Below are 27,309 nucleotides of genomic sequence, written 5' to 3'. Positions count from 1 at the left end.
TAGCTCATCTAATCTGCCATTAGGACCAAACTTAAAAAAAAACATTTTTTAAGAAATTGTATACATCCAGTTGGGGGCAGCAAATTTATTGAAATAATAGTTGTGTAAGGAAAGGGGAAACAAAAAGTACAAGAAAAAAAGGGTCACACTGGGGAGTATTAAAGTGTTGTGTGCTCATCTTAGCAAAGATAACGGTGTTATTGTACAGAGATGGGTAAAGGACCAGACAACTACTGCGCTTTGAAGCCTTCAAGTTGCTGTTCTAGGACTCTCCTTAGGTAACGAAGAGAAGAAGCTCAATTAAAAAAGAAATATTATGGCTTGTAATAAAATCTGGAAAAGGAGGCCTCATATATCAAAAAAACTACGAAAGTCAACAAGTGATGTTGCCCAGGGTAATTAGATTTGGCTTACATTTCCTAACCAGCAGTAGCAAGTGCTTAATGTTTGCTACTATAGGTAACTGCACACTCATTAAACTTACTAGTTTTAATTTTAAAAAAGTCCAAAAGTGCCCTTATTTCCAAAGCAATCCCAATCAATAAGAGCTCAGCTTTAGGGTTCGTTCGAATGTGCGTATTTTAAGTTCGTTTTATGTACATTTTTTTATACATGCAATACAGACAGTGTATGACACCATTGTTTTGCATTTGTGTATTCTGACATGCAGGAAAATAAGCATTTTCCATCTATGGCAATAATTTGATAGTTTGTTTGTTTTTATGCTTTATAGTGAAGTTTAGAAAATGTTTGGCTACAGTTACAGTTTGAACTCCAACTACTTCTTGCAGAAAACAATTAAAGCTATCGCCACAGTTTGGGCACAGCTTCTTTTTGCTGTGTAGCCTAAGGGTTCATTCGCATGGGTGTATGCATTTTCAGGGCTTATTAACATGAGCGCATATCAGCCGGCGTTTTCACATGAATTGGATTGGATTCCAATGCATCAGATAACACAGGTATATTCCCGCAACATAAAAGCACCTGGCAGAAAAGATCTTTCTGGCCTGACTACAGTCGCTGCCATAGACTCCTATGGGAGCCAATGACAGCAGCCGGGGAAGGGAGGTGGGAGGGAGTTTAGCAGTCAAGCTGCTAAACTCCCTCTCCCTTCTCTCCTCTGGCTGTTTGCAATGGGCGGGGATAAGCTCCACCCCATCCCGCCCCTCCCATTTCCGGATGTGGACAAGGGGCGGGGGCTTAGCTCTGCCCCTGTCCCACCCTCTCCCATTGCAAACAGCTAGAGGAGGGAGGAGGTGAGCCGGAGAGGAAAGAGGAAGACAGCTTAGCATATGCATATGCATTTTTTTTACGTGTTGCATTTGTGTTCACTGTTTTTCACACACTTAAAAAAAAAAAACGCACACCGACTCCTGGCAACATACATGAAGTAAATACACATGTAACATCCGTATTTAATTTTTTTATACTCCTGTTGACTTATATCAGCAATATTGGTCTGTGATACGGACCAGAGTAGAACATACTGCAATTTTCTCTGACTGCTTTCATCCTGTGTCATCTCATACTAAGTACATTACTACTTTTACTTACTACAACATATTGGCATCACATTCTTCATCACTGCTCTACACCAACTACGAACGTCTTCATTTATTGGGTAAATGTTATTAGTCTTATGTTTCATAGAGGCAGAGAGGCTTAAGAAAGCGCTAAATTATAATTCACAGAAAACCCTTCACAAAAGAACCTAAAACACCATTTTATTGATAAATAATTAAAACCACGGGGTATAAAGGGACAAACACATATACACCTAGATTCTATGGTAAAAAAGAAACCATAGTACAAAGGTGAACAAACCCCAAAGATGTGAAAAAGGGGATAACAAAGCCCAGATGGATGGTAGAGTCTAATAAAGCTGGATAGACCCCCACATAAATATCACCAGACTAGCTAGTATCTCGTTGTGTCTGACCGCAGCCCTCAGAATGGAGGTCGAGGACTGCGGCCAAAGATGTAAAGAACGCTTGATGATAAACCCACAATAAGCTAGGCAGCTAGAGGCTGGTTAATAAACCGAAGATGCACTAGTCAAGATTATTAGGCCATGAATGCCAAATAAGCAGATACAGACATCAGTCCTGATGGTGAGCTGGTGTCAGAAGGAGAAAATAACAAATGGAAACACCAGCCCACCATCAGAGCTGGTGTTTCCATTTGTGCCTCAGGTGTATATTGGCAACTCCAGGATGTCAATGGAGATTATTAGATCTCAGCCCTGTGTCTTTTTAAAGACATGTTAGGAGGCCCCGTTTTCCTTAGGAGTTACCCAATTGTGGGTTAACAGGACTGAGGCTTGGCTCCACCTGAAACCAAATACCACATCATTAACTACCGAGAGCGGTTCAGTGACATTTTCACCACATTAAACTGATGCTCTGTCCACACGGCCAGAAAAACACGTCAAGCAGTCTAAATATCTGTGGATTGTAAGTTTAAAATTGGATCATTGAGAGCTCGGTCATTTTTAACAGAGCATCCCAATATCATACTTTGGAGCATCCAATATATCTACATACTGCTGGAACATCAATCCAATAGTTTTGTAGTATACAGTTTAGTCTGTACCCCTCTGTGGGTCTGGTTTATCAGTCCTCTGTATCCCACTGAAGGCCCTTGCTAGACATGGCCAGGATGCCACATGGCTGCGAAACATATCATCAGCCTTAGTGTTTATCATCAAGCGTTCTTTAGATCTTTGGCCGCAGTCCTCAACCTCCATTCTGAGGGCTGCGGTCCGACACCATAACGAGGTACTACTGTAGCTAGCTTGGTGATATTTCATGCGGAGGTCTATCCAGCTTACAATCCCCCTTTTATTAGGCCCTACCATCCATCAGGGCTTTGTTATCCCCTTTTTCACATCTTTGGGCTTTGTTCACCTTTGTACTATGGTTTCTTTTTTTTACCATAGCATCTGGGTGTATATGTTTCTGTCCCTTTATACCCCGTGGTTTTAATTATTTAATAAATAAAATGGTGTTTTAGGTTATTCTCATGTAGGGGGTTTTCTGTGAATTATAATTCCTCTTATGAATGGTTTAGGGAACAGTAACATATGGCTAAGAATATATTTGGCCAAGACAAGTATATGCAGTGGTCAAATAACCAAATGCATGTTCAGTGGACAGATTGGGTCTATGTAGTTTAAATGTAAATTTCATTTCAGAGCTACATTTGACAGAAATAGTACTTCAGCCTACTGTGGCCATCAACAGTAGCACCCTTTTATCAAGTGAATATCCATCTGTAGTCTGCAGGAAGCAAGAGCTCCATCAATGATAAAACATGGGCAATGTTCTCAATTTATATCATATTAATGCTAGCAGGGCTAAAAATAAAATGTACATTATTAGCTAAAAACAAAGCAATAAGAATATACTGAGCTAAAGTCCTTTAAAGTACTGCATGTCAAATCAAAATAAATTATTTTAATCTCAATATACCAGTGAAATGTAGTAGTTTACTATACAAATCATACATATTATGAAGTGCCATAAGAATACATAGCAATTCATCATAGACACTTGGTGAATAGAAAGCTGCATTGAAGCTACGTCTCCAGGATTTCACACTATTATATAGTTAGTACAGTTGAATTAAAAAAAAAAAAACACAGGACAAGGGAGAGGATGTGAATGAAGGAAGGGGTCACATTTAGAACTTGTTTGCGCTACAGTAAATCAAAACTTAGGAGAAAAATCTATTCTAAAAGGGAAATCATCTTCCTGATTTGTCATTTACGGGGCCCCTCTTTAGTCTTCCTTCAAAAAAAGCTGCACCGATTTGCCAACTACGCGATGTACATGGTGCGTTGGTAGTGTCTAGTGACGTTCGGGCCTTAGTCCCCGGGTTCTGTCACAGGTTTCCATTTAGAGACCTTCCTTGTCTCAGTTTCAGTAATGCTAGGCTATAGTTTTCATCTGGATGCAGTTTTTGGTGATCCAGATGGAAACCTGGTGCTAAAGGTCTGAATGTTGTGTGAACTGGCCCTTAGACTACATATGCTATCTAATTGGCCAGCTTATGTGTTCAGTGCTGGCCAATCCAAAAGTAGTTGTAAGAGCCTCAGACTATTGATAAACAGTGTGTACCTAGTTGTCAGTGGAGAGGTTCCATCATCTTGAAAGGCTGAAGAGGAGGTGAGAAACTGTGTCCAGGAAAGAAGGCTGCAGAAGGAAATATTATACTCTCCCGTTCAGGTCCAGGGATAAATCTTATCCCAAAGGCTGGAGGGTCACTTTAAGCAGTTTTCTCCACAATATAGAGACAATGCTTTACATAAACTAAAACACAGATTGTAAAGCTGGAGAGGGGGTACACAAATCCATCTACAGGTGTGCTTGTAACTGTCAATTAAGTATGAAGCCAAAGCAAACATACAGAATAAATAAGGAGATTGTCAATGTTATATCAATACTGCCAAGTACATTGATAGATAAAGGCACAATATTCATAAGCGATCCTCCAAACACACTTGACAAGTATTTCATGCCACCCCAAAAAGAACCCAATGTTGTACTGTAATAAGTGGTAACTGAACTGTGCCCTAGAACATACCAATTAAGGGCTAATGCCCACGGACAGATTTCTGCCGCGTTGTATGTGTCGGAAACCCGCAGCTATTAGGATTTATTGAACCAAATAGCTCAATGTTCATGCTGCAGCATTCCACCATGAAATTCCGCAGCATGAAATAAATTGCGGCATGTTCTAAATGCCACAGGAATATGTGGGGACGGCTTCCATTGTAGTCAATAGAAGCCAGCAGCCCCGCCCACTGCGTCATCTGACACATCATGCGCTGTACTGCGCATGCGCGCCAGCCCTCCATGCAGGACGCGTACGGAGGATCTGCAGTGGTAAGGAGGAGGGTTTTGGGGGGGCGCCGTGGCGGACTCCGCCACCGTGGGCATGAGCCCTTACTCTCCAAAAAGATGTTTCAAAATAGTAAAACATCTTAGTCTTAGCATCTTGCTGAAATGCATTTGGTTCTGTATTTACTAGCAGAACGCTTTATGATAGCTATATACTTTTGGTTTTTGTTGGTGGCAGTTGCTTGACCTTCTGCTTATGGTAGCATAAGAGGGGTGCCAGAGTCGGGGATCTTCATTGTTAGCCTGTCAGTTATTCACTGTCTGCTGATAGTTTATATTGACTATTAGCTGCAGAATGATAAATGATCTCCAGTATAGTATGACTATGTTGCTTTTTGTATGCAAATCTACACTAAATGTTATATTGTGTGTTAAAACGGGTGGGAAATTTAAGAAGAAAAATCTGAATTGACTGAAACCTAAAAAAAAAAAATGAAACTAACATTTGGGGTCACGCAGTATCCCATTTAAATACATCGCGGGTGACTTCTCAAAAGTGGTGTAAATAAAAAGTGGAGCAGTTCCCATAGCAACCAATCTGTTTCTTTCCTTTTCCAAATGACTTCTGAAAAATGAGAGCTCAGATCTGATTGATTGCTATACTCCAGTGTTTTTCAACTCCAGTCCTCAGGGACCCCCAACAGGTCATGTTTTCAGGATCTCCTCTAGTAAGAACACCTGTGGCAATGTCTGAGGCACCGACAATAATTACATCACCTGTGCAATACTGAGGAAATCCTGAAAACATGACCTGTTGGCGGTCCCTGAGGACTGGAGTTGGGAAACATCGCTAAAGGCATTTTCCCCCTTGTGTCAGTTTTAATCTCTCCCATTGTCTTGGGACAGAAAATGGTGGACTATCAGTGAGATTTCAATAGGTGATGGTTCAACTGATGTAAGCCCAGCAGATGGCTCCACTGAATGGCAGCAACATTAGGAAAGCACTTTGTTGCTTCATCTCCTGAAAAGAGAAAGAAGTGGCTGAACGATTTCCTAGTGCCACTGTCATGATGTTCTAGCAATCAGTGATCACAGTGGTTGGACCCCTGGTGAATGGGCATTGCTATACAGATCTGCCTTCAATGTTTGTTTCAGAGGCAACCCTTTTTTAAAGCTCTAGAATAGAATACAAATCAGAATAAAAGGTGGGAAGCAAAAAAAATAATAAAAAACAGACAAAAAATCATTTTCCTGCTTAGAAAGCAAACTGTGAAAAGAGAAGACCATATGATATGAGCTTTGTCTGCAGATGCACCATGACACACAAGCTATGCAATCAGAACGTTGTCAGAAGCGGAAAGGCACAGTGCGATTAGGATTCAATCCCTTTAGGGTTTCTTCACACACTTTTTTGTAGCAGTTCTTTAGGGCTTGGCCAAAAAACATGAAATTTTCATGGCTTTTATTTTTTTTACAACTATTTTGTGTGAATTTTTTTTAATTCAAAGTTCACTCATTCTTACATGCTTTTTTTGGACTTTTTTCCCCATATAGAAAAGCATTGTTAAAAATGCATGAAAAATACAAAAGCAGCAGGCTGTAGGTTTGGTGCAGTAACAAAACATCCTGATGCAAAAATACACAAATGAAAAACAAAAAGCACAAAAAAGGAAAATGCACTGTTTGTAGCACATTTAATATTACCCTACTGATTCGCCCATATTGCATCTAGCAACTGTTATTTTTTTATTTTACGTTTTTGTTTTTTTTTAAAGAAAAACATAAAATGTGGAACTTTTCTTAAAGGCATTTTGTCACCAGGTTAATGATGTTTGACTCAGTGCTGAGTCACAGCGGTGGGTCATGCTGGCCACTTTCTCCTTATACACATAAAAGGAAGAGAGCTGTCAGTCTGCATGATGCAGTCAGAGTGATGCTGCCACAGTCCGCCTTCATGACTCCGAGCTCAGCTCTAAGTCCAACTTTATAAAACCTGGTGACAGAATCCCTTTAAAGTAGAGTTTGTCAAACCACCTAAAAGAGTGAAGTCACTCTGTGCTTATTCAGATGTGCGTATATCGGTTGGGTTTTCACTCCCGGACGATTTACTCTGTCCCTCTCTGCAGGGGGGAAGGCAGGCCGGGAGCAGTGCTATGAGCTCCCGCCCCCTGCCACTATTTGCAATGGGGAGGGGGCGGGGAAGAACTTAGCTCTGCCCCTTCTCATTGCAAATAGTGCGAGGAACAGAGATGGGGCGGTTGCTCAGTGCCCTGCTCCCGTCTCGTCCCGCCTCTTCTCCCTGCATAAAGGGACAGCGTATATCGGCCAGGCATGAAAACCCGGACGATATACGGTCGTCTGAATAAGCCCTCATTTTTGTGAAAGAAGCCAAAGTTTTTGTGGCAGTTTTTCAAGAAAAAAAAAAGCTGCGTGTGAAACCAGCTTAAGATTGACAATTGGCTCTAAGGCCCAATGTCCAAGTGCGGATTTTAATTATAAATATCTGCAAGAAACCCGCACCTCTAGCTGCCCATAGGTATGCATTAGCATCCGCAAGCCAATTTAAAGCATGCGGGTGTGATTTATTTCCCCCATGTGCGGATCTCACATGCAGGGAGAAATCGCAGTATGCACTATTGTCCTGCAGATCCCACAGGGATGGCTTCTATTAAAGTCAATGGAAGCCTTCCGATCCGCAGTACACCCACAACTGTTACTGTGTACGTGCCTCAGATCCACTGGAAAGCAGGAGATTTACAAGCAAAAAAGTAAGCACTGCACATGCGCCGGGCGTGTCAGCCGGCGCACCCGGACACATCCGCCGTGCTAAAGAAAGAAGATCCAGCCGGCACGGAGGAGACCCATGCTGGATCCGGAGAGGTAAGAAGCTGTTTTTAATGCCCATGGCCGCGGGCACGCACAGATTCTGATGTGGGATTCAGCTGTGGAATCCATGGGTTCAAGTGGTCATGAGGCCCAAGTGTACAATATTCCTAAATGCTAGACTTGCAACAAAATAAAAGCCCACATGAGATGCTTCTGCTGCCTTTTCGGGGTCCAAATACAGCAGGTTGTGAGGAAAACTGAAAAACATAAGTTTCTTTCTACACTGCATTTCTTGCTGGAGCGGTGTGTTTTTATAAATGCAGCGGGCTCTGGGTGGCATTGGGGTGGGGAGTTCTTTTGTTTTTAATAAAGCAGCGAGAAGAACATTTGCACATATAATCACCCCTGTAAATGATCGGGACATTTATTGACTCAAATGTTTCGGGGTAGCTCTCTCCATCACAGACATTTACTTCGGTGAAGATACATGGATGTAAGTATAAATGACATGTAGGATTTCTGCACATCTTGATCTTTTATTTCTATATGTTTTGTACATCTAATGCGCTGCTTTTAGCCACAAACATGAATTTTTATCATTTCTTACAAAAACTTTACACATTTATGTAAAATTGCATGAAAGTGCACAGAATTTTAAAAAAGCTTAGGTGGTATTTTTCACAATGTGCCAGGCATCTACTTTCAGAAAATATGGGGGTATAGTAGGTTTATAATTCAGGTTTTACTTTTGTTACTTTCACAGCAAATCAACTGGATAACTCAAAAAGTGACTAGTCCATCACCTACAGATATTTCCATATTTCACAAACATTTAAGTGGAAAATGTCCATGAGACCAGGCACTCGTGTTCTCTGAATCCGGCCCCACTGATTAGACGAAGGTATATCCAATGGACATACCATTAGATTGGATTAAAGGGGTTTTTCCAACAAATCAATTTATACCGGGGATCTTGTTAAAACATCAATCCTGTGAATTTCTGTGGGATTCAATCTATCAGTCTAGATCTATTCCATTAGGATGTTTTTCATTCTGCTGAAAATGTACTCATCCTGTAATTTTTTTCAACATTAAAAGGGGTTGTCTGGTTACTTGACAACATTCCCCAATAGCTGCAACTGCGTTAAAACAACAAAAAGTGCAGTACATGCCTGCAGCGGGGATCCAGTGCTATAGTTTAAAGTCCTCCTAACATTTGTTGTGGAAAATAGAATTACAGGAAGTCACCTGACCGCTGCAGCCAATCAGAGACTACAGAGTCAAAGTCTATTCTCTTGACATCAGCATTCACATCCTGGGTGCAATGATGCTAGGAGTTCAGAACAGTGCCCCTATAGCCTCTGATTGGCTGCAGCAGTAAGGTGAATTCTTGCGATGACCTCTTACACAACTAATGCTGGCAGGACGTCAGGGCTACAGCGCTGGATCGGCAATGCAGAGGATGGGTAAGTACTGTTCTTGTGTTTATTTTAATGGAGTTTCAGCTGTTTAGGAAAAGTTGGCCGGTAACCGGACAACCCCTTTACAGTCAGTATACTAGTGACTGAACAATCCATCCACAGTACAAGCTGGAAGATAGCACAGAGAGAAGCGGCAATTCAACTGCAGTGCATTAGACAGATGAAAAAGAACAGACTGAACAGAGGCTGACACTTGGCCATAAAATACCAACCTGCAGACTACCTTTCTTGCATGGTGCAGGTATTAATACAAATATCATGTTTGTAATGTCTAACATTTCTATTCCAGTTTAGCACCAAATAAGAAAATGCATGTATTCTGGAAAGATACAAATTATGTTGTAGATCATATAAGAAACATGGCACATGGCAGTTAAATAGAAAAAAATATATATATAAATATTTTTCCACTGTACATTTTTCACAGTCCCCCCCTGACCCATTATATTCACATTTCATATTTTTGTACTTTTCCTTTTTTTCTTATAAAAACATCAATCCAAATTATCTTTAAAATCATAAAATATATATATATTTATATATTTGTTCTTTCGTTCATATTTAAATTATTTACAAATTTTGAGGGGCAGGTTCCTTCGGTTTGGGTCATGAAGAGTCTGTACATGGTGAAGGGGGTGGGGGGTAAAGGTGGAAGTAGCTTCTTTCTGTTGTTGGAGATGGGGGACAGCTCTCCTCAGCTGACATGTACTGACTCCTGGGAGTGGGAGGAGGTGGGTATGGGTCTGAATCAGAATTTAAATCCATGTAATATTTATTAGCCTTCCATCTGCTGGTAGTGTAGTCGCTGTCACAAACATCAGTGCTGCAAGGTGTCGTTGGTGGAGCAATGCCTCGTATAAGGTAAGGCCTGCAAAAAAAACAAAACAAAAAGGACATGATCATTTAAGGAGGTAATATTTTCTTATCGTTTATGGTCTTCAACAAAACAATGGTGACCGGTTGGCTGAACAAGCCCGCTTGACAGACCGCTGTTTTGCTCGTCAACCTCATATACGTGAATGCTCAATTTAGCTGAGCATTCATGTGTTTTCATTAAGCATAGAGGTGAAAGCAGCAGCCAAACAGCTCTGCTCGTGGCTTACCTCCAAGGAGAACAAAAGGACCAATGCTGAAATTCAACGCGCCCGTTTAACAGTGAAGTAGTGCTTATACAAACAATGGATTCGTAAATGTGCCCATTGGGTGATATTTGCAGTCATTGTACAATAATGTTTGCTTACTTGAAGAGATTCCAATATTTTAATTACACCAGTAGGAGATGATAAAAAGTATTTGACTTTGTATCTTTTTCTAGAAATAGCACCACTCAAAGTCATGGGAGATGACCGGTATTGCAGCTCAGTTCCATTCACTTGAATGGGTCCGAGGTAAGATGCAATATCGACCGTACAGAAGTGCTGCTTTTCCTACAAGAAGGTATAGAGTTTATCTAAACTCAATCAATCCTTTTAACTTCTAACAGAAATACTTCATCATACTCTATGTAAATGGGAGGAAAACTAGTGAGGAAGAAAATATCAGGGCTTTGGTAGTCACATATGGCAGCAGATTAGGACAGTCCATAATCTTATTTGGGGGAGGAGTAAAAATAACCCTGTAAGATGGAAGACTGATAGTGCAGCATTTCAGAAACTACTGTTTAACATTTATGGAAGTACCAATTATAATAAAGAAGGAAACAGACAAGTTTTTCTATGATTCTAAGGAGTTCCATCCCATCGGCCCTTTCAAGTTAGGAGATGACGAGGACAGTGTGACATCTACTTTGATCAGTTGCTCCCTCTAAGTGTATTTGCTAACATAGTTTCCTGTACATGAAATCCTACATCATCAGGTGCAGGTCTCTCTTTCTACAGAAATAAATCCAGGTGTGACACAGCGGTAAGATGACTCAGATACAGTGAAATAATTAGGATCAGTAACAGTATATGAATGGCGAAGGCTGTCTGCAGTACTTGTGTCAACAAGGCAGCTTCTTGCAGGAATACCAGTGCAGATTATATGTAGTGCAAACTGAAGATTACCTGTAAGATCTGGTGGTAGATGGGCTGTTAGAAGAATAAAACACTTCAGTATTGTATAAGGAACGATCTGTAGCTGGCGATGGGGGTGGGTTCAAGATCTGCAATGACAAACAAATGATTTTGTTTTATAAAAGCAAAAGAGTTTAATGAACTTAACATCAGTGAAATTTATGCAATTATGTATCGACCTTAAGGCCCATTTACACTGGATGAATTTCGGGCAAACTATGCCTGACATTCGTCCCCGCACATACTAGCTCCCATGCTGTTACACAGGTGCAAGTATCGCTGGCTATCTGCCAGAGCAGCCAGCAGGGGGCCGGGCGGCTGGAGGAAATTTCACTCCTCGCTCTCCCCATTCACTTAACATAGTGGCCATTCAGTACTGAACTACTGCTGTTTAGACTGAACAACCGTCCTTCAGGATTTTATGCAGCTTAAAATCCTGAATGACAATCGATAAATACTGAACGGCCGCTGTGTTAAGTGAATGGGGAGAGGGAGGAAAGAAATCTCCTCCAGCCGCCCCGGCCCCCTGCTGCCTATTGCAGGCTCAATGATGTGAAATACCCTACCTTATTATAGATTTGTATTGTTAATTGCAGAAGGGTTGCGGGTCAGATGGCTTCCACTGATCTCAATGCAAAGTGTATGCATGGAATCCGCTCAAGAGTGGAAATCACAATTGGTTTCCGCTTGTGTGCAGGAAGAATCACTCTTCCATACCATACTATGAAAAGTATTTGGTGCGGACCCCAGAGATGGATGAGCGCCCTGAATTCCGCAATGCAAATCTGCCCGTGTGCAGGCGGCCTAAGTCAATTTATGAATGTCTCTATGGCTAGCTTAAAATGAGTCTGTTTTATCAATATAAAAAAAGAGGGTTTATAGAACTGATGACAAAGTATTGCACATTTCCAAACATCTCGGTCATATCATACATTTAAGAAAGAATTCAAATTTCCTGCACCGCATGCAAATTTCTGAGGAGCGGTCCAGTAGTTGGGCCAGACAGTCTCTGCTAGCATGGTTACCTCCCCTAAAGTTGCCCCTCTGCTAGTGTGATGTGGAAAAGTCCTCCCAATCACTGAACGCGGCAGTCAAACTCTTGCACATGCGCAGGGACCAATGCATTCGCAGTACATTGATTCTGTAGATGAAACTGGGCATGACCTAAAATCAGTTTGATTAGAGCTCTGATAATTTGGAGAATGTCGCCACATCATAGTTGTAGAGGTTTTATAGCTGCAGAACTGATGACACTAACTGAATGCAATAGGACACATTTTATGCCAAAAGCGAACGACTGCACGTACATATTATATAGAGCATGAAATAAACATGATCTTAACAAGTGATGGAACGTTTCCACTTAAAGATATGTGATGTCCTTTTCTCTAGCTCCATGTGCTGCGATTAAAACAGTATTTCTTGTAGCCATCACAGAGCCTTGGAATTCTCCAGCTGTCCTATTGGCTGTTCCTGTGTTTAGATGTTGTTAGTATCATTGCCGGGCAGCAGGATGACTTCTCTAGCCAATATAAAGACCACCTAGTGTTATATCACTCAAGCAGCTGACATAGAAATACCACTCAGTGAGAGAAGATGCAATTTAGCCATACAGCAGGTCTCTTAGGTATAGATAATTTAAAGGCATTTGAGTAAATTATGCCTTTAGGTATCCTAACAAATTGGCTTTCAGCTGTCAAGGGTTATTTAGTCTTTCTCATCCCCTAGTCTACTCACCTGTGGATAGAGCGTGGCCTTGGTACTTGAAGAGCTACTGGAAGAAGCACCAGTCACATGATTTCGGTCATACAGTGGAGCTCCGCTACTACCGCCTCCTATGATACTCATGGAGCTGATCATTTGCTTCCCACAAGGTATACCTGAGCAGAAACCAAACACAAGAACTACTGTGAAGAGAGGTCTTGCATAACCATGTGCAGCAATGTTCTGCACAGCACTAAATTAATGCATGTCCAATATAAAGCCAGTCAAGTAAGCATGGGCCTTAAGAGGGGTATTCTGGTTGTGAAGTGAATTTTCAAGAATTCCAGAAATGAAAGGCGTTTGCGCCATGTTTATGCACAGCTGGTTATGGGTATAAATCACACAGCCATTGCCTTCTTATCCTGTCCCCTATTTCTAATATTTCCCCACATTGCTATTTTCCAGGATAGCCACTACATTCCTGCCCCTATGTGCACTAAATGAAAACTACATTTCCCACAATTCTCCTCTCTGTACTTCTGCCTGTACATGACCCTGCTAAGCGCTGCCCTGCTATTGGTCAGCAATCTGCTCCCGAGAACAGAGGAGAAAAAAAAAATAGTCTCTAGTCGTTCCAACTGAACAAGCCCGACCTGTAGCACTGCAATGCCTACAGGACATATCCAAGGCACCTTGTGAATAAACACTTCTGAAGTGCCAGGGGAAGGTGATAGTTTGTAGAGCTACACACACAATATCCAAAGCCAACTAATATGTGATTAGCATTCATTTGACAGCAACTTTGCGCAAGCAGAATACCCCTATATTAGGATATCTAGTAGAACACTCAATTGATGAACCTTTTTAAGCAGCTTTGGGGGAAGAGAACCTACACACTTTATAGAATAGCATAGCATGTAAAGACCAAAGAGAAATCTGACTATAACTATAACAAGGGAATGAATATGTATCTTTGTAGATTACATTTTATATCAATCTTGCACTGGTGCTACATCTAAGACCTAGAAAGGCTACAGGAAAAAAAATATGTGAAAGTGCCACCTGCCACTGTACCATTACTGTCTTGTAAATAAAAAATAATATTTGAATTAATGTCAGAAGACTGCCTAGAGCGCGGGGACTGCATGGGAAAGTGGTCAGCTTGGACCCTTTTCTTGGAGACGGCAGAGTTCCAGGAATTCCTAGGGTAGGCAGAACAAGGCAGTCTAGTATCTAGTAAATGAGCGCAGGATACGTTATACCCCCTCACCTCCTCTTTACTACCCCTTTCCCTGGAACCTCTCACTTCCATCTGTTTCCTTTCACTCCCCCTTTTTCTTTCTTTTTCTTTCTCTTTGAGTCTATTATTTCTTCCATTTTTCCTTTATTAAGAGATTGTTTGTTAAAGGTCATATTTTTTAATGCTATTCTGGCAAATATAAGATTGCAGTTGCTATGCTGTGGATATGAGGTTTGTGTTTAGATCTATTATATGAGCAACCGGGGGATCCTTAAGGGCTTCCTCCCAAGTTTTCAGTTCTAGGCAGCTCACAATTATTTGACTCATATCTCATCGCATATGGATACCCGATGTGCTGTGTTCAATATATATGGGCGTTGTATTTGTGTGTAGAAAGATAAATCTTTGCACCATATGTTGTATGACTATGACACCTAATACCAATAAAACAATTTAAACATAAAACGTAATATTTGTATCCCTTACAAAACCCCCAACGTTGTGCTAATCACACACGGATATCAACAAAATACCGCAATCTGCTGATGAATACACTAAACATATATATATATATATAGCTTTGTATGAAAAATGTCAGTATAAAGATGTAAATGTTAACTTGATGACACTATACTACAATGCTGTTACTAGTTAAATAGAGTTATCGCAATGCACTAGTCACATTAATGATTGCTATATCTGGAAATTGCAATATACTGATTTCCATTCCCTCTGGGCTTAGGATTCCTCTTTATAAATGACAGCCTGTAGATAATCCAGATATTGGGACCGTATACTAAAGTTTCCAAAATTCTAAGGCTTAGTAGGCCAAGAAAATAAACTATAAAATAAAAAAACACAACCACCCCCCCCCCCCCCCAAAAAAAAACAAACGATGCTTGTTATATCCTATGATCTCATAGTTACTAAGCATACTGCCTCTAATATCTTAACTCTTCAGCGCTCCCACCTAAAGGGTAAAATACTTGGCCATCTTAGAACACACCTAATATGTATCTGCATGCCCTATACAGGTACGTATCCTAGAAGGAACAGACATTTTACCTTCAAGTAGAAGCAAGTTAAGGGGGAAAACACCATTAAATTAACTCAATTAAAATTTAACTTCTAAGCCAGAAATTAAAAGTAAACTCTAATAAAGCATGAGGTGACTTTTTTCCCCTCAGAAATCCAAGTTCTTTTTTTAAAGTAGTGCATATTAACAAGCTAGAAAGAAAAATGCGGAATTTGATGAGAAACTCTGAAAAACAAATATGAAATTTTCACTCAAACAATTTACTTGAGACCAAGGGCTGGGGGTGTTTAAAGCTTAGCGGAGTAATCCATATGACTCAATGCTTTACATTTTATTGGATCACATTTCAGCTGATCCTATAGTTTTGTTTTCCAGCTGCCATGGCAAATTCTTCATGAGCGACACAAGCAGAGCTCCTGTTTGTTCACCGCTAAAGATCTGATCCCCTATAAGAGCAGCTAACCAAAATGAGTGGGAACTATTTCTTCAGTCAGAATAATTATTTACCTAGAATTCACAGAAGTGACATACAGAGCGAACATATTCCTGTTTAGATGAAAACCAGGTCACGTCACATTCTGAGGATCCAGACTTACCCGTGTAGGTGCCCGGCTGAGAACTCCTAGTAGTTATAAAGTTAAGAGGAACGTGAGGTGTTCCACTGATGTATTCATGCGGGAAAGGTCCATTTGGTCCGGTGTATCTTTGACACACAACCCTCTGGCACACAAAATACACCCCACCAAACACGAAGACAGACAAAATAATGCCAATCACTGGTAGAATTGCGGTGCTGTGTGAAGGAGTCTCCTCAGATGGGGTCCTTTTCACTTCTAAAATTCAGACATAAAATACTGGTGAAAATGTGGAAAAAGGTTATAGCTCTAAGCAAATGACACTACCAAATAAATATGCCAAATCTATTCTATGCCCACTGCATAGCACTACTAAAGTTCAATGACAAGCATGTCTAGACATACGGAAAAGGAAACCTACTGTACTACTTACCACACATGACATCATCTGAGTTGTCACCACAGTCCAGGAAGGACTCACACTGCTGCTTTGTCGTGACGCATTGGCCATTGTCACAGCGATACTGATTAGATGGGCAGATTGCTGCAAGACAAGAAGAAAAGAAATCCGATCCATATGAGTGGGAGATCAAAGTATTTGTCTAGTTCTAAAAGATAAGAAAATTTTATTCTTGATGACTAGTCATGTTCTTTAAACGGAATCAGGACATATTTCTATGTGCAGCAAGGGTCAAACTGCTCTTCAGGTTTTTTTTTTACTAGTTACTAGTATTATTTATAGTACCAGTGCTTCTGGTGGCGCAATGCACCACTTACTAATATAATAATATATAGTGAAAGGGATTGTTTCAACTCTGAGCAACAGTTCATGATTAGATGAAGGCTCGACTGGTTTTGGTAGCATTAGCACTCGAGATGACATGATATCATGTTCAAGAGATGTGAGGATAGTGGGGAAGGACTGTGCTTCAATGTTGTTGGTCAATATGCACTGCCAGCTATGTATGTGTACATTTGTGAGGTGTCATTTATTGGAGTCTCCACACAGATGTGCAGCAGTCTCAAAACCAGCTACAAACTGCCAGACTGAGTACTGCTGTATCCATAGCAACAGAGGCATCAGGAGTTTGTGGGGGATGTAACCTGCCCATAATCCCTCATTCAGTTAGCAAGGACAAAGGATCTGTGAGGACGTCACAGTTATGTGATCAGGGGTCAGAGCTAAGAGACGGTAACTGATTACACGATGGTGACATCATCACAGGTGCTGTCAGGCTCTGCAGGTAACTCACACAGCACACACAGATAGATGGACGGACGGACGAGTGGTCGTTAGCACTTTGATAAAACTACTAGTTGTTTGCAGAATTATACATTTTACCTCCAGACATGTGATTAGTAGCTGATGTTAATGCAATCAGCACTTAAACATTCATTATAGGTGGACAGAGATACACTAAGTTGTGTTGGAGGGGCATATCTGAAAACCAGACTGCTTGCAAACCTCAGTATTTTACCTTGTCTCCATGACAAAGGAAAAGGTAAAATCCCCTGGTGCAAGCACTGAGTCATGACTAACTCCTAGGGTGACGTTACATTGTGACGTTTTCTTGGCAGACTGTTTTTGCGGGGTGGTTTGCCATTGCTTTCCTCATCTTAACCCCCCAGCAAGCTGGGTACTCATTCTACTGACATGGGAAGGACGTAAGGCTGAGTCAACCTTGAGTCGGCTATCTGACCCAAGCGAGGATTGAACCCCACAACCTTCAGGTCTCTGCACCATACATGACAAAGGAAATATATAGGGTTAATCTAGGGAAATATAGGGATACTGAATACAATATATAGGAAAACCTGTGTCTATACCTTCACAGTCTAGTTCATCAGATTTGTCTTGACAATCGTACTCTCCATTACACTTCTTACGGGCATCAATACACTGGCCTTTCTCACACTGGAACTGATTGTCAGAACACAGCGGGCAGTTCTCCTCATCACTCTTGTCCTCACACTCTGAGAAGCCGTCACAACGCCACGACAGGGGAATGCAATCGATCTCACCAGTGGCACATGTAAACTGTTCTGGAGAGCAAGTTGGAGGCTCTGTACAGAAACATGGACAGAATTATACATTGCACAGCAGAAAGACAGTCATCTAAGAGCGCAAGGAGCAAATAATCAGTACCTCCGCACGTCAATAGGTTTTGTAAGAGCACAAGGTGCACAGGACAAGAACATCGAGGAGTTCCATCTCCTTTGGCAATGCAGATATGAGAACAGCCTCCATTATCCTTTGAACATGGGTGTGCAGCTGAAAAATTAAGTTTGGAAATAAATATATGCAAGTGCATTGGTAACATAGTATGTTAGGCTGAATGAAAATAACGTCCATCTAGTTTAGCCCGTTTTACCCTCCCCTTGTCGGTCCATAGGAAAGCAAAAAAAAAAAAAACAACAAAAAACAGCGAGCTAATTAGCTCCTATGGAGGAAAAAAATTCCATGGTGTATATATACATCAGTGTAAATTTTAAATGTACATAGACTAAAATGAAAGATCTTTTTTTTATAGCTGGGGCCATCATTTTTTAACTGCTTCTAGTGAGCATGTGAATTCTAAATGGACCATGGGAGCTTATACTTTTCTGGACTTTTTGCTTTAAACTTCACAAACGTAGTTTAACACACTATTTTATGGCCTTTCTCCAAGATTTTCTTATTCTTTCAAAAAAAAGTAGGCATCTGTAGGCAGATGTCAGCTAAACGTTAATAAGCAAGTATGAAGCCCACTACTGATCGTGTGCTGTTCTGTGGCGCTATCCCCTTACTTTGGGTGCGTTTTTAGGGTCAATGGCATTTTTCCAAAAAGCAGCATGCTCTAGGCATAGAATTTTTCCATGGGCTTTTCTACAGGAAATTATAGGGAACTGGTCATCACTTTTGAGCCCCGCAAAATATGTTACTGGGCTAAGGATGAGGAAATGGAGAGTTGTGTTTCATACTCCCAACGCAAAGTTTGAGCATGCGCACAGCATTAGTTTTTTCAGATGGCTCCGTGACTGCGCTCTACCATAGAGATTAATGGGAGAGTGCGTGCACTGAACAGTATGAAAAAAGAGTCACACTGTTTGTGTGCGCCAAATTTGCAGAGACACAGATTGGGAACAGAGCACCCGGTGGAGTATAAAACACAACTCCCCTTCCCTCACTTTGGAGCCCCCTAAGTTAGTTTATGGAGCTTAAAGGTGATGACAGGGTCCCTTTGGAATGCACCTAAAAACAACGGATGTTGAAAACACATATGAAAACATGTGACAAACAAAAATTGTTGTGAAAAAATGCAGGAAATTTTGGTGCTTTACACAAGTTTAAAAAATCCATAAAAAGTGAATGTGAAGAAAGCCTGGAGATTACTACATTCTATTTCTCCTTGGCTGGAAATGCCTGCTACCATGGTAAGGTCTTCAGTGAAAATAGGATGAAAGGAACTTACAGAACTCCTTCATATCAAGAGACTCCACAGCATGAATTCCAGTAAGGTGGGCGATGCGGCCTTGAATTCTTGTCCTTCGGAACCCATTTGTCTTATCTACTCTTTCAATCATCTGCTGTTGTCGGTCAATCCAGTACAAATGATCACCAAGGACGGAGAGTCCCATGGGTTGAAGAATGTTTGAATCTTCCAAAGTAATTCTATTTGCTCCTATAACAGCAATAATAAAGAAGTCTTAAACTAGATACTATAAGAAACACTTGAATGGTTCTTGAGGATGCATGTTGTAGTGCTCTACATGGAGTAGTACTTAAAATATATACATCATTAAAATGAATATGTTAACATGAACAGTTAAATGATATCTCTAGACCAACATAATAACCTGATACTGGGCAATGCTCAACAGTGAACATGGATCTAGTCTGCGCCGCTTGTTCCTGTCGAATGGCATTACCTTGCTGAGAAGATCACCTAGATCACGTAAACCTAGGACTAGCTTGCACAAAACCTCAGTGTGGACAGATTTCGAGAACTTGTAAGTAGCAATCATTATCTAGCTAATTGTTTGTGTTATACATGCTCTGAAAGAACCTTTTAGGTTTGCATTATAAGTAAAATGAGTCACCTCCTAAATGCCACATTATCTACAATTAAAGGGCAATATTTGCTAAATCTTATGAAAACATTAGTATACCCTACAAAATTTATATAATCAACAGGGTACAGACTCCCTTGCCCTAAGCATCTCGTGGATTATATATCAAGAGATGTGCTAGCACATATCGATTTCTTTGATGTGAAAAGAGAAACTACTAGAGGCCACCAGGAAAAGGAGCCCATTGCCTGAGCCATTTCAAGCACTATCTTTGTATACAGACTTATCTACTGCAACCTTAGCACAAAGGCATCAACTACTACCTGTGACTACAACGTTCAGGGATCACAAGATCCCATATAATTGGGGATTTCCTGTACATCTTCTCATTACCTACAACAACAACAACTTTGTTGTCAAATCGCTTGAAAGTCAGGATCAACCTCTGACAGTGGTATTTCGACATTCCCCTGCCCACTAAAAACCCTAAATGGTCTCATGAACAGGTTTCAACACATTGGCACGTGGTGACAACCCGTAAACAAGCTCATCGTTAACGGACAAGCATGCCCTGCTGGTGTGTAGCATCAAAGAGACAAAATTCAAAAACAGTTGAGAACTTGTAACCCCGCCACACATGAAGTTCAGCTCTGGAAGAGATGTTCCATCTTCTTCACTTCTACCCTCACGAAGACCTATTCGTTGTTGCGAGATTTCCTTTGTCTGCTTTTCTTTTCTCTTTTTGTAAATACCAAGTACATCTATTGGCCTATCTGGCACCTGCTGGAAGCTCCTGAGGTTTCTAAACCATCTTTATTGTATGAGAAGTTATGTAAATATGTTTGCTTTGTTTACTATTAATTATGGCCATTCAGGTAGTATTGGGCTTAACAACCCTCAGAAACAAGCATTTATGTGGTGAAATATAAAAACATTAACCCAGATATTTTTTTGTACATAACACCCGAGTCAGGGCTTCTGCCTATGGCTGGATATTTGTTGTGCAATCTGCGACGGGCATCTGCACTACGGATCCGCAGCAAATAGCGCCCATAGCATGCTGGAATATAGCTTCTAAAGCTGCCTGTTCACAGTCGGGTTTTCATTGCATTCCCCGTGGCGATAATCCGGCTCTGGGGAACACAGTGAAAGCTCTCCATAGCGTTGCTATGGAGAGTGCTTCCCCCTGTCCACGAGCATAGAATCATTGCGATTCTCCGCTCGCGGCTGGCAAATTGCAGCATGCTGCGATTTGCCGTGATTCTTCGTGCTCAGCCTATCTGTCAGATCGGCTGACTGGCAGACATCCGTCTGCCGGCTCCTGCTCCCGGGCAGCGGCTCCCACGGCGGAGGTCCGCCGCGGGATACCGCTAAGCCCGTGGACAGGCAACCCAACTCCATACTTGCAAAAACCAAGTGTGGTTTCTGCAAGCAGAGTAAAAAATCACAACATGCTCCTTTTCTGTGCGGAAGTCAATGGAAGCCATCTGATCTGCAGCCCTTCCGCAATGAAATTGCGGAAAGGTCGCAAATTCCGCGTCATCGCTAGGGGACAATGCGAGAAAAGTAGTAGTTTAAAAAAAAATAAAAAATCTGTACTGAGCATGTCAGACGACTCATTGTGTGGACTATCTGCAGTACAGATGAAAACTGAAAGCAACCAGGTACGCACGGACGCCGCTGCTCCCAGAGCTGGATTCCGCATGCAGTGTGCAGGAGGCCTTTTCCTACAATATTTCAGTCTCACTCTATTTCTAAATCTAGAGGTGTTTTAATCGCCATAAAAAATTCTGTAGTGTTTCAGCTTATTTAAGAAAAAGAAAACAAATACACAATGTAGATACGTTATCATAGTATGATCTAAGAATACAAATTTATAACAACTTTTGACACTTAACAGAGGGTTAAATTCTTTGGATTCATGCCTGACTGGAAAGTAGGAGACATGTAGAACACAGATCACACTGCTGACCTGATGATCTCTCAGGTTTGTATTTCTTTTGTAGTATTCGTTTAAGTGCAAATGAATCCCACCGTGTGTGTGTGTGTGTGTGTATATGTATATGTATATACAAACACATACATACATACACACATATATACCTCTTCGGATCCATTTCATTATGCCTTGATGAAGGACCTTGTGAGGTCCGAAAGCTCGCATTAACATCATGTATTTTTGTTAACCATTAAAAGGTATCATATCTACAAGATTACTTGGTTTCTCTTACTAAAAGCAATCACACTAAGGCCGGCTGCACACGAGCGTGACGGGCTCTACCGCGGAATATTCCGCGGCAAAGCCCGTCACGGCGCCCCCCAGAGACCCCATACTTACCAGCGTATCCGGCGTCTTCGCTCCCGCATGACGCTTCCCCGCCCACCGCCGCCACGTCATATGACATGCCCACCGCGTCACATGACGCGGCCGGCCGTGTCATGTGACGCGCTGGCTGCGTCATATGACGCGGCGGCGGTAGGCGGGAAAGCGTTTTCACGCTATCCTCCGCTGTGTTACAGCGGGAGATAGCGTGAACGGCCGGCTTCCATTGACTGCAATGGAAGCCGTCAGTGCGTACACCCGCGGCAAATAGAGCATGCTGCGGGTGAGGACGGGAGATTTCACGGTGCGTAATTCCGCGGTGGAATTCCGCACCGTGTGCCCTGAGCTATTAGGTTCAATAGAACCTAATAGCTGCGGGCAACGCAGCGGATTTTCGCCGCGAATTACGCGGCGGAAATCCGTTCGTGGGAAGGAGGCCTAAGAATAATATATATGCTAGCCTCAATTTACGTGTCAAACAAAGCAGAGGAATTTTATCCACAAAATTATTCACATTCTCTCTAAATGTAAGCAGAGCAAACTTCTGAGACTGCATTGAAAATCGCCACAGATGAGATGTCAGCATGGACACAACCTCCAATTTGCACAGGCATGCCCAATCCTTAGGTGACATACGGTGGAGAGAGGAGTTCTTTGATGTATAGGGAGCAATGCATTCTTCTGAGAGAGACGACTACTACTCAAACGCACACAACAGCTACCCATCGATCTCTTACTACTCTCCCAGGACTCAATGATAGAGACTATCACCTGGTCTGATCATGCTCATAGACTCATAGAAGGGACCTCCAGGGTCATCTGTACCAACCCCCTGCTCAGTGCAGGATTCACTAAATCATCCCAGACAGATATTTGTCCAGCCTCTGTTTGAACACTTCCATTAAAGGAGAACTCACCACCTCCAATGGTAACTTGTTCCACTCATTGATCACCCTCACTGTCAGAAAGTTTTTTGTAATGTCTAATTTGTATCTCCTCCCTTTCAGTTTCATCTTATTGCATCTAGTCTTTCCTTGTGCAAATGAGAATAGGGCTGATCCCTCTGCACTGTGACAGCCCTTCAGATATTTGTAGACAGCTATTAAGTCTCCTTTCAGCCTTCTTTTTGGCAGGCTAAACATTCTGCGATCTCCCTGACTTTAACAGAACTATGCAACCAATCACCAACATATTTACGGTGTAGTAATAATTTCTCTCAGTTGACACATAGGAACAATCTTTAGAGGGACTTGAAGGAATATTTTACCCTCAACATATCCATGGATATGAACCCCTATATTTTATGGAATGCTCATAAAGAATATACAAGTGGCCCGCTTATTAGGTTGGGGCATTATGTGAAAGAAAAAAAAAAAGGACCAGACTTTTAGATGAGCTGCTTGATAAAATACTCAAAGCCAAAAATAAGCTAATGCAAACACCACAGTAGGGAAAGAAACTCTTTCAATGCAGGCAAAATCTCCCATTTAACCTACTTCAAAATTATGAGAGTAAATTAAAAAGAGTTAAAGCTCAATATTACTAGCAAAATAACAAATCTAGAAAATTGCTGGCATCATGCCTTAAAGCGCAGCATCTCAAATCTCGTATTCAGTATTTACTAGGCCAGAATAACAATGGAAAATCAACAAACCCAGTAGACAGCGCAAGTAGCTTTAGAGACCATTCCTTGGCCTTCTACAACTTGAAATATGAACCCTTTGTATTTCCAAGCGCAACACACCATAATCCAGGAATTCTTACAAAATATAAATCTCCCTACCCTTTCTGAAGCCCAAATGGAAGCTCTTGACTCCCCAATTACAGTAGCAGAACTGCTGGTTCATATCAACTCTCTAACAGTTGGTAAATCACCAGGTCGAGATGGGCTTATTCATGCCTACTACAAAATGTTTCAGATACCTTACCCTTGCACATGTATAAAATCGTTAAAATCAACGATTATGGAAGGTTGCTTATCTAAAGAAACACAGCAAGCCAAAATTGTTACCCTTCACAAATCGGTGAAAAACCCAGATGTTCCCCAAAATTTCTACCCTTTTTTCACTACTAAATACGAATTTCAAAATATATGTGAAAATATTAGCTTCTAGACTGGCACCCATTTTACCATCACTGATCAAGTGGGATTTGTGGGAGCTCGCCAAGCACGGATAATACTAGGAGGATTGTAAACCTAGCCTATTATATTGTATCTGTGAAGATCCTTGCAGGTTTTCTTGCCCCGGATGCTGAGAAGGCGTTTGACTGCATTTGCAGCCTTAAACAAAATGTTTTGGAGGATTCTTTTTCAAAGCCATCCTCGCATTATATTCAAACCCTACCTCCCCCCCCCCCGCCCCGCCTATTATTTACAAATGGGGCCTTAGGAGATGAATTTCATCTCACAAACGGCAGCAGACAGGTATGCGCCGTCTCCACTGATCTTCATACTTTCATGGGAACCATTAGCTCAAGCTTTTAAAGAAAATATTCTAACTAAAAGGTATCCCGATTGGAGATCGCACTTATTTAATATTGCTATATGAAGATATCATCATCCTGCAATCCAAAAAACGTTGCTTAAATTCTTTGAAATATCCTACTACAAATTAAATATTACCAAATCACAAATATTAGGTATCGAGGTTAAAGATCATCTGAAAAATGATATACAAAAAGAATTCCCCTTTCAGTGGCAGTCTAGGAGTGTTCCGTACCTGGGTATAAATTTATGTTTTCCCACTCTAGACCTCACCTCAGTAAATTTCCCGCTATTACTTGTAGATGTACAAAAAGAAATAGACTCTTTGCGCACTTCTACTCTATCGTGGCTAGGCCGGGTCTCCACATATAAAATGTTGATACTACCAAAAATCCTCCACTACTTTCGAATTCTACCTAAACCAATCCCAAAATCTTCTCTAAATAGCTTTCAAAAACAACTAACAAATTTTGTATGGCAAAATAAAAAAACAATTGCATTATCTAGCCTATCACTAAACAGATTTCAAGGAGGTTTGGGTCTCCCCTACCTAGAATTCTATCGTAAGTCTACTGTTCTTAGTAATTTAATATCTTGGACAAGACACAATTCTATAGTAAGTTGGCCTGCATTAGAACTTGACTTTAATAGACAACAATCTTTAAAGCTTCTACTGATTGCCTCCATTATTGGAACGGTCTACCCTTCACTCCTGAAAGCTTTGTGTATTTTCAGACTCTCTCCCCCAATGAGAGCATCTGTGGAAGCTTGGATGGATCTATTTCTTAAAGCTGAAAAAAAGATAACTAACCCGCTTTTAAAAATTCCCCTCGAAACTCTGGAATTTTTTATCCCCAACTTGCATTTGAGGTCTTGGTCTAACTGCGGCCTAAAATATATTTCAGACCTCTTTTCCCAGTCTGGACTTCTCTCCTTTCGGGCCTTGTTGGCAAGAAACCATCTCTCAAACTCAGATATCTATAAATATATTCAAATATCCTCCTTTCTACAATGTTATCATTTGGAAAACTTTAAAGTCCCAGAGATAATCTACTCCTTTTTAGAGGGTTCCCAAGCTAAAACAAATACTCGACTATTTTATGATATTTTCTCTGGAGACTTGAGACCCTCCGGGAAATGCCACCTCATAAATTGGGGAATGGATATAGGCCGAAAAATATCTACTGATCAATGGCTCAAAGCATTTAGATGGGTTGGGCAATCTTCACAGGGTGCTAGCCTGATTGAAACCCATATAAAGCTTTTAACAGGATGGTACTACACGCCTTCTTTATTGGCTGAGAGGGGCTTGACCGCTAGCGACAGATGCTGAAGAAACTGTAAAAAGCAGGGCTCCCTCCTTCACATTTTTTGGTCATGCCCTCTTCTGACCTCTTTTTGGAGAGATGTTTATAATCTCATTTATAAGATATCGGGCCTTGCTCTCCCTTTCACTCCCGACATAGCCTTATTGTTCCTGGCTACCGAAAAAAAATCTACCCTCCGCTGAAAAAATTGATAGGTCATATACTATTGGCAACTAAATCCCTGATAGCTAGAAAAAGGAAATCTGAAACTATACCGACCTTACAAGAACTCACTCGTTTAGTGTCGGAACATAGCCTATACGAAAAGATTTTAGCCCTTAGGAACAACAACATTTTAAGATCTGATATCATGTGGAAACCATGGACAACTCTATTCTCTTGCTAATATGGAGATTTTGGTGGACCTCACAGTTAATGTTTTAAGATTCTCTGTTCTCAACCTTTCTGACTTACCCTACTTAAAGGGGTTGTCCCGCGCCGAAATGTTTTTTTTTTTTTTTTCAACCCCCCCCCCCCCGTTCGGCGCGAGACAACCCCGATGCAGGGACGTACAGAAAGCTTACCGGAGCGCTTACCTTAATCCCCGTGCTCCGGTGACTTCTATACTTACCTGTGAAGATGGCCGCCGGAATCCTCTTCCTCCGTGGACCGCAGCTCTTCTGTGCGGTCCATTGCCGATTCCAGCCTCCTGATTGGCTGGAATCGGCACGTGACGGGGCGGAGCTACACGGAGCCTGCATTCTGCACGAGCGGCTCCATTGAAGAGAGCAGAAGACCAGGACTGCGCAAGCGCGGCTAATTTGGCCATCGGAGGGCGAAAATTAGTCGGCACCATGGAGACGAGGACGCCAGCAACGGAGTAGGTAAGTAAAAAACTTTTTATAACTTCTGTATGGCTCATAATTAATGCACAATGTACATTACAAAGTGCATTAATATGGCCATACAGAAGTGTATAGACCCACTTGCTGCCGCGGGACAACCCCTTTAATACCCTTTCAATATCTCCCCTCCCTTCCCCCCCTCTCCTCTACCCCACCCATATTCACTCACATATCCTTTGATAATAAAGCTGAGCATTTCTTTGCATGTGTTGAAAAACTACGAGATTTATTCTAAACTTACAAAATTTTATAACTAGAATGACAATCATATGTTTTTGAGGTCTTGTGATTCTCCTATATATGCTATATATCCATGGTCTGTAACTATAATTTTGCATAAAATCAATAAAAACTTGTTTAAAAAAAAAAAAGATATCATCATCCTGAAATTAACAGATCCGATATCCTCCCTACATACTGCATTAAAATTGATCAAAGAGTTTGGTCAAATGCTCTACTATTAGGTAAACGAACAAAAATCC

General features: G+C 41.3%; 1 protein-coding gene across 1 annotated transcript in view; it reads right to left on the bottom strand.

Moving 5' to 3' along the window:
* Window positions 1–7,632: 7,632 nt before the first annotated feature.
* LRP5 (LDL receptor related protein 5) overlaps window positions 7,633–27,309 on the bottom strand; it is a 168,366-nt gene continuing 148,689 nt past the window's right edge. Inside the window, exons 16-23 of the mRNA XM_066584175.1 lie at window positions 19,210–19,419; window positions 17,904–18,029; window positions 17,585–17,821; window positions 16,191–16,301; window positions 15,779–16,015; window positions 12,940–13,082; window positions 11,194–11,291; window positions 7,633–10,016 (exon numbers count right to left, since the gene is read on the bottom strand). Of these exons, the coding sequence (XP_066440272.1) occupies window positions 9,755–10,016; window positions 11,194–11,291; window positions 12,940–13,082; window positions 15,779–16,015; window positions 16,191–16,301; window positions 17,585–17,821; window positions 17,904–18,029; window positions 19,210–19,419 (1,424 nt within the window). The 3' untranslated portion in view covers window positions 7,633–9,754. The remainder of the gene's footprint in view (window positions 10,017–11,193; window positions 11,292–12,939; window positions 13,083–15,778; window positions 16,016–16,190; window positions 16,302–17,584; window positions 17,822–17,903; window positions 18,030–19,209; window positions 19,420–27,309) is intronic.

Source organism: Eleutherodactylus coqui, chromosome 11 (assembly GCF_035609145.1).
Source record: "Eleutherodactylus coqui strain aEleCoq1 chromosome 11, aEleCoq1.hap1, whole genome shotgun sequence".
Classification (NCBI taxonomy): domain Eukaryota; kingdom Metazoa; phylum Chordata; class Amphibia; order Anura; family Eleutherodactylidae; genus Eleutherodactylus; species Eleutherodactylus coqui.
This window is presented reverse-complemented; position numbering and strand designations above follow the sequence as displayed.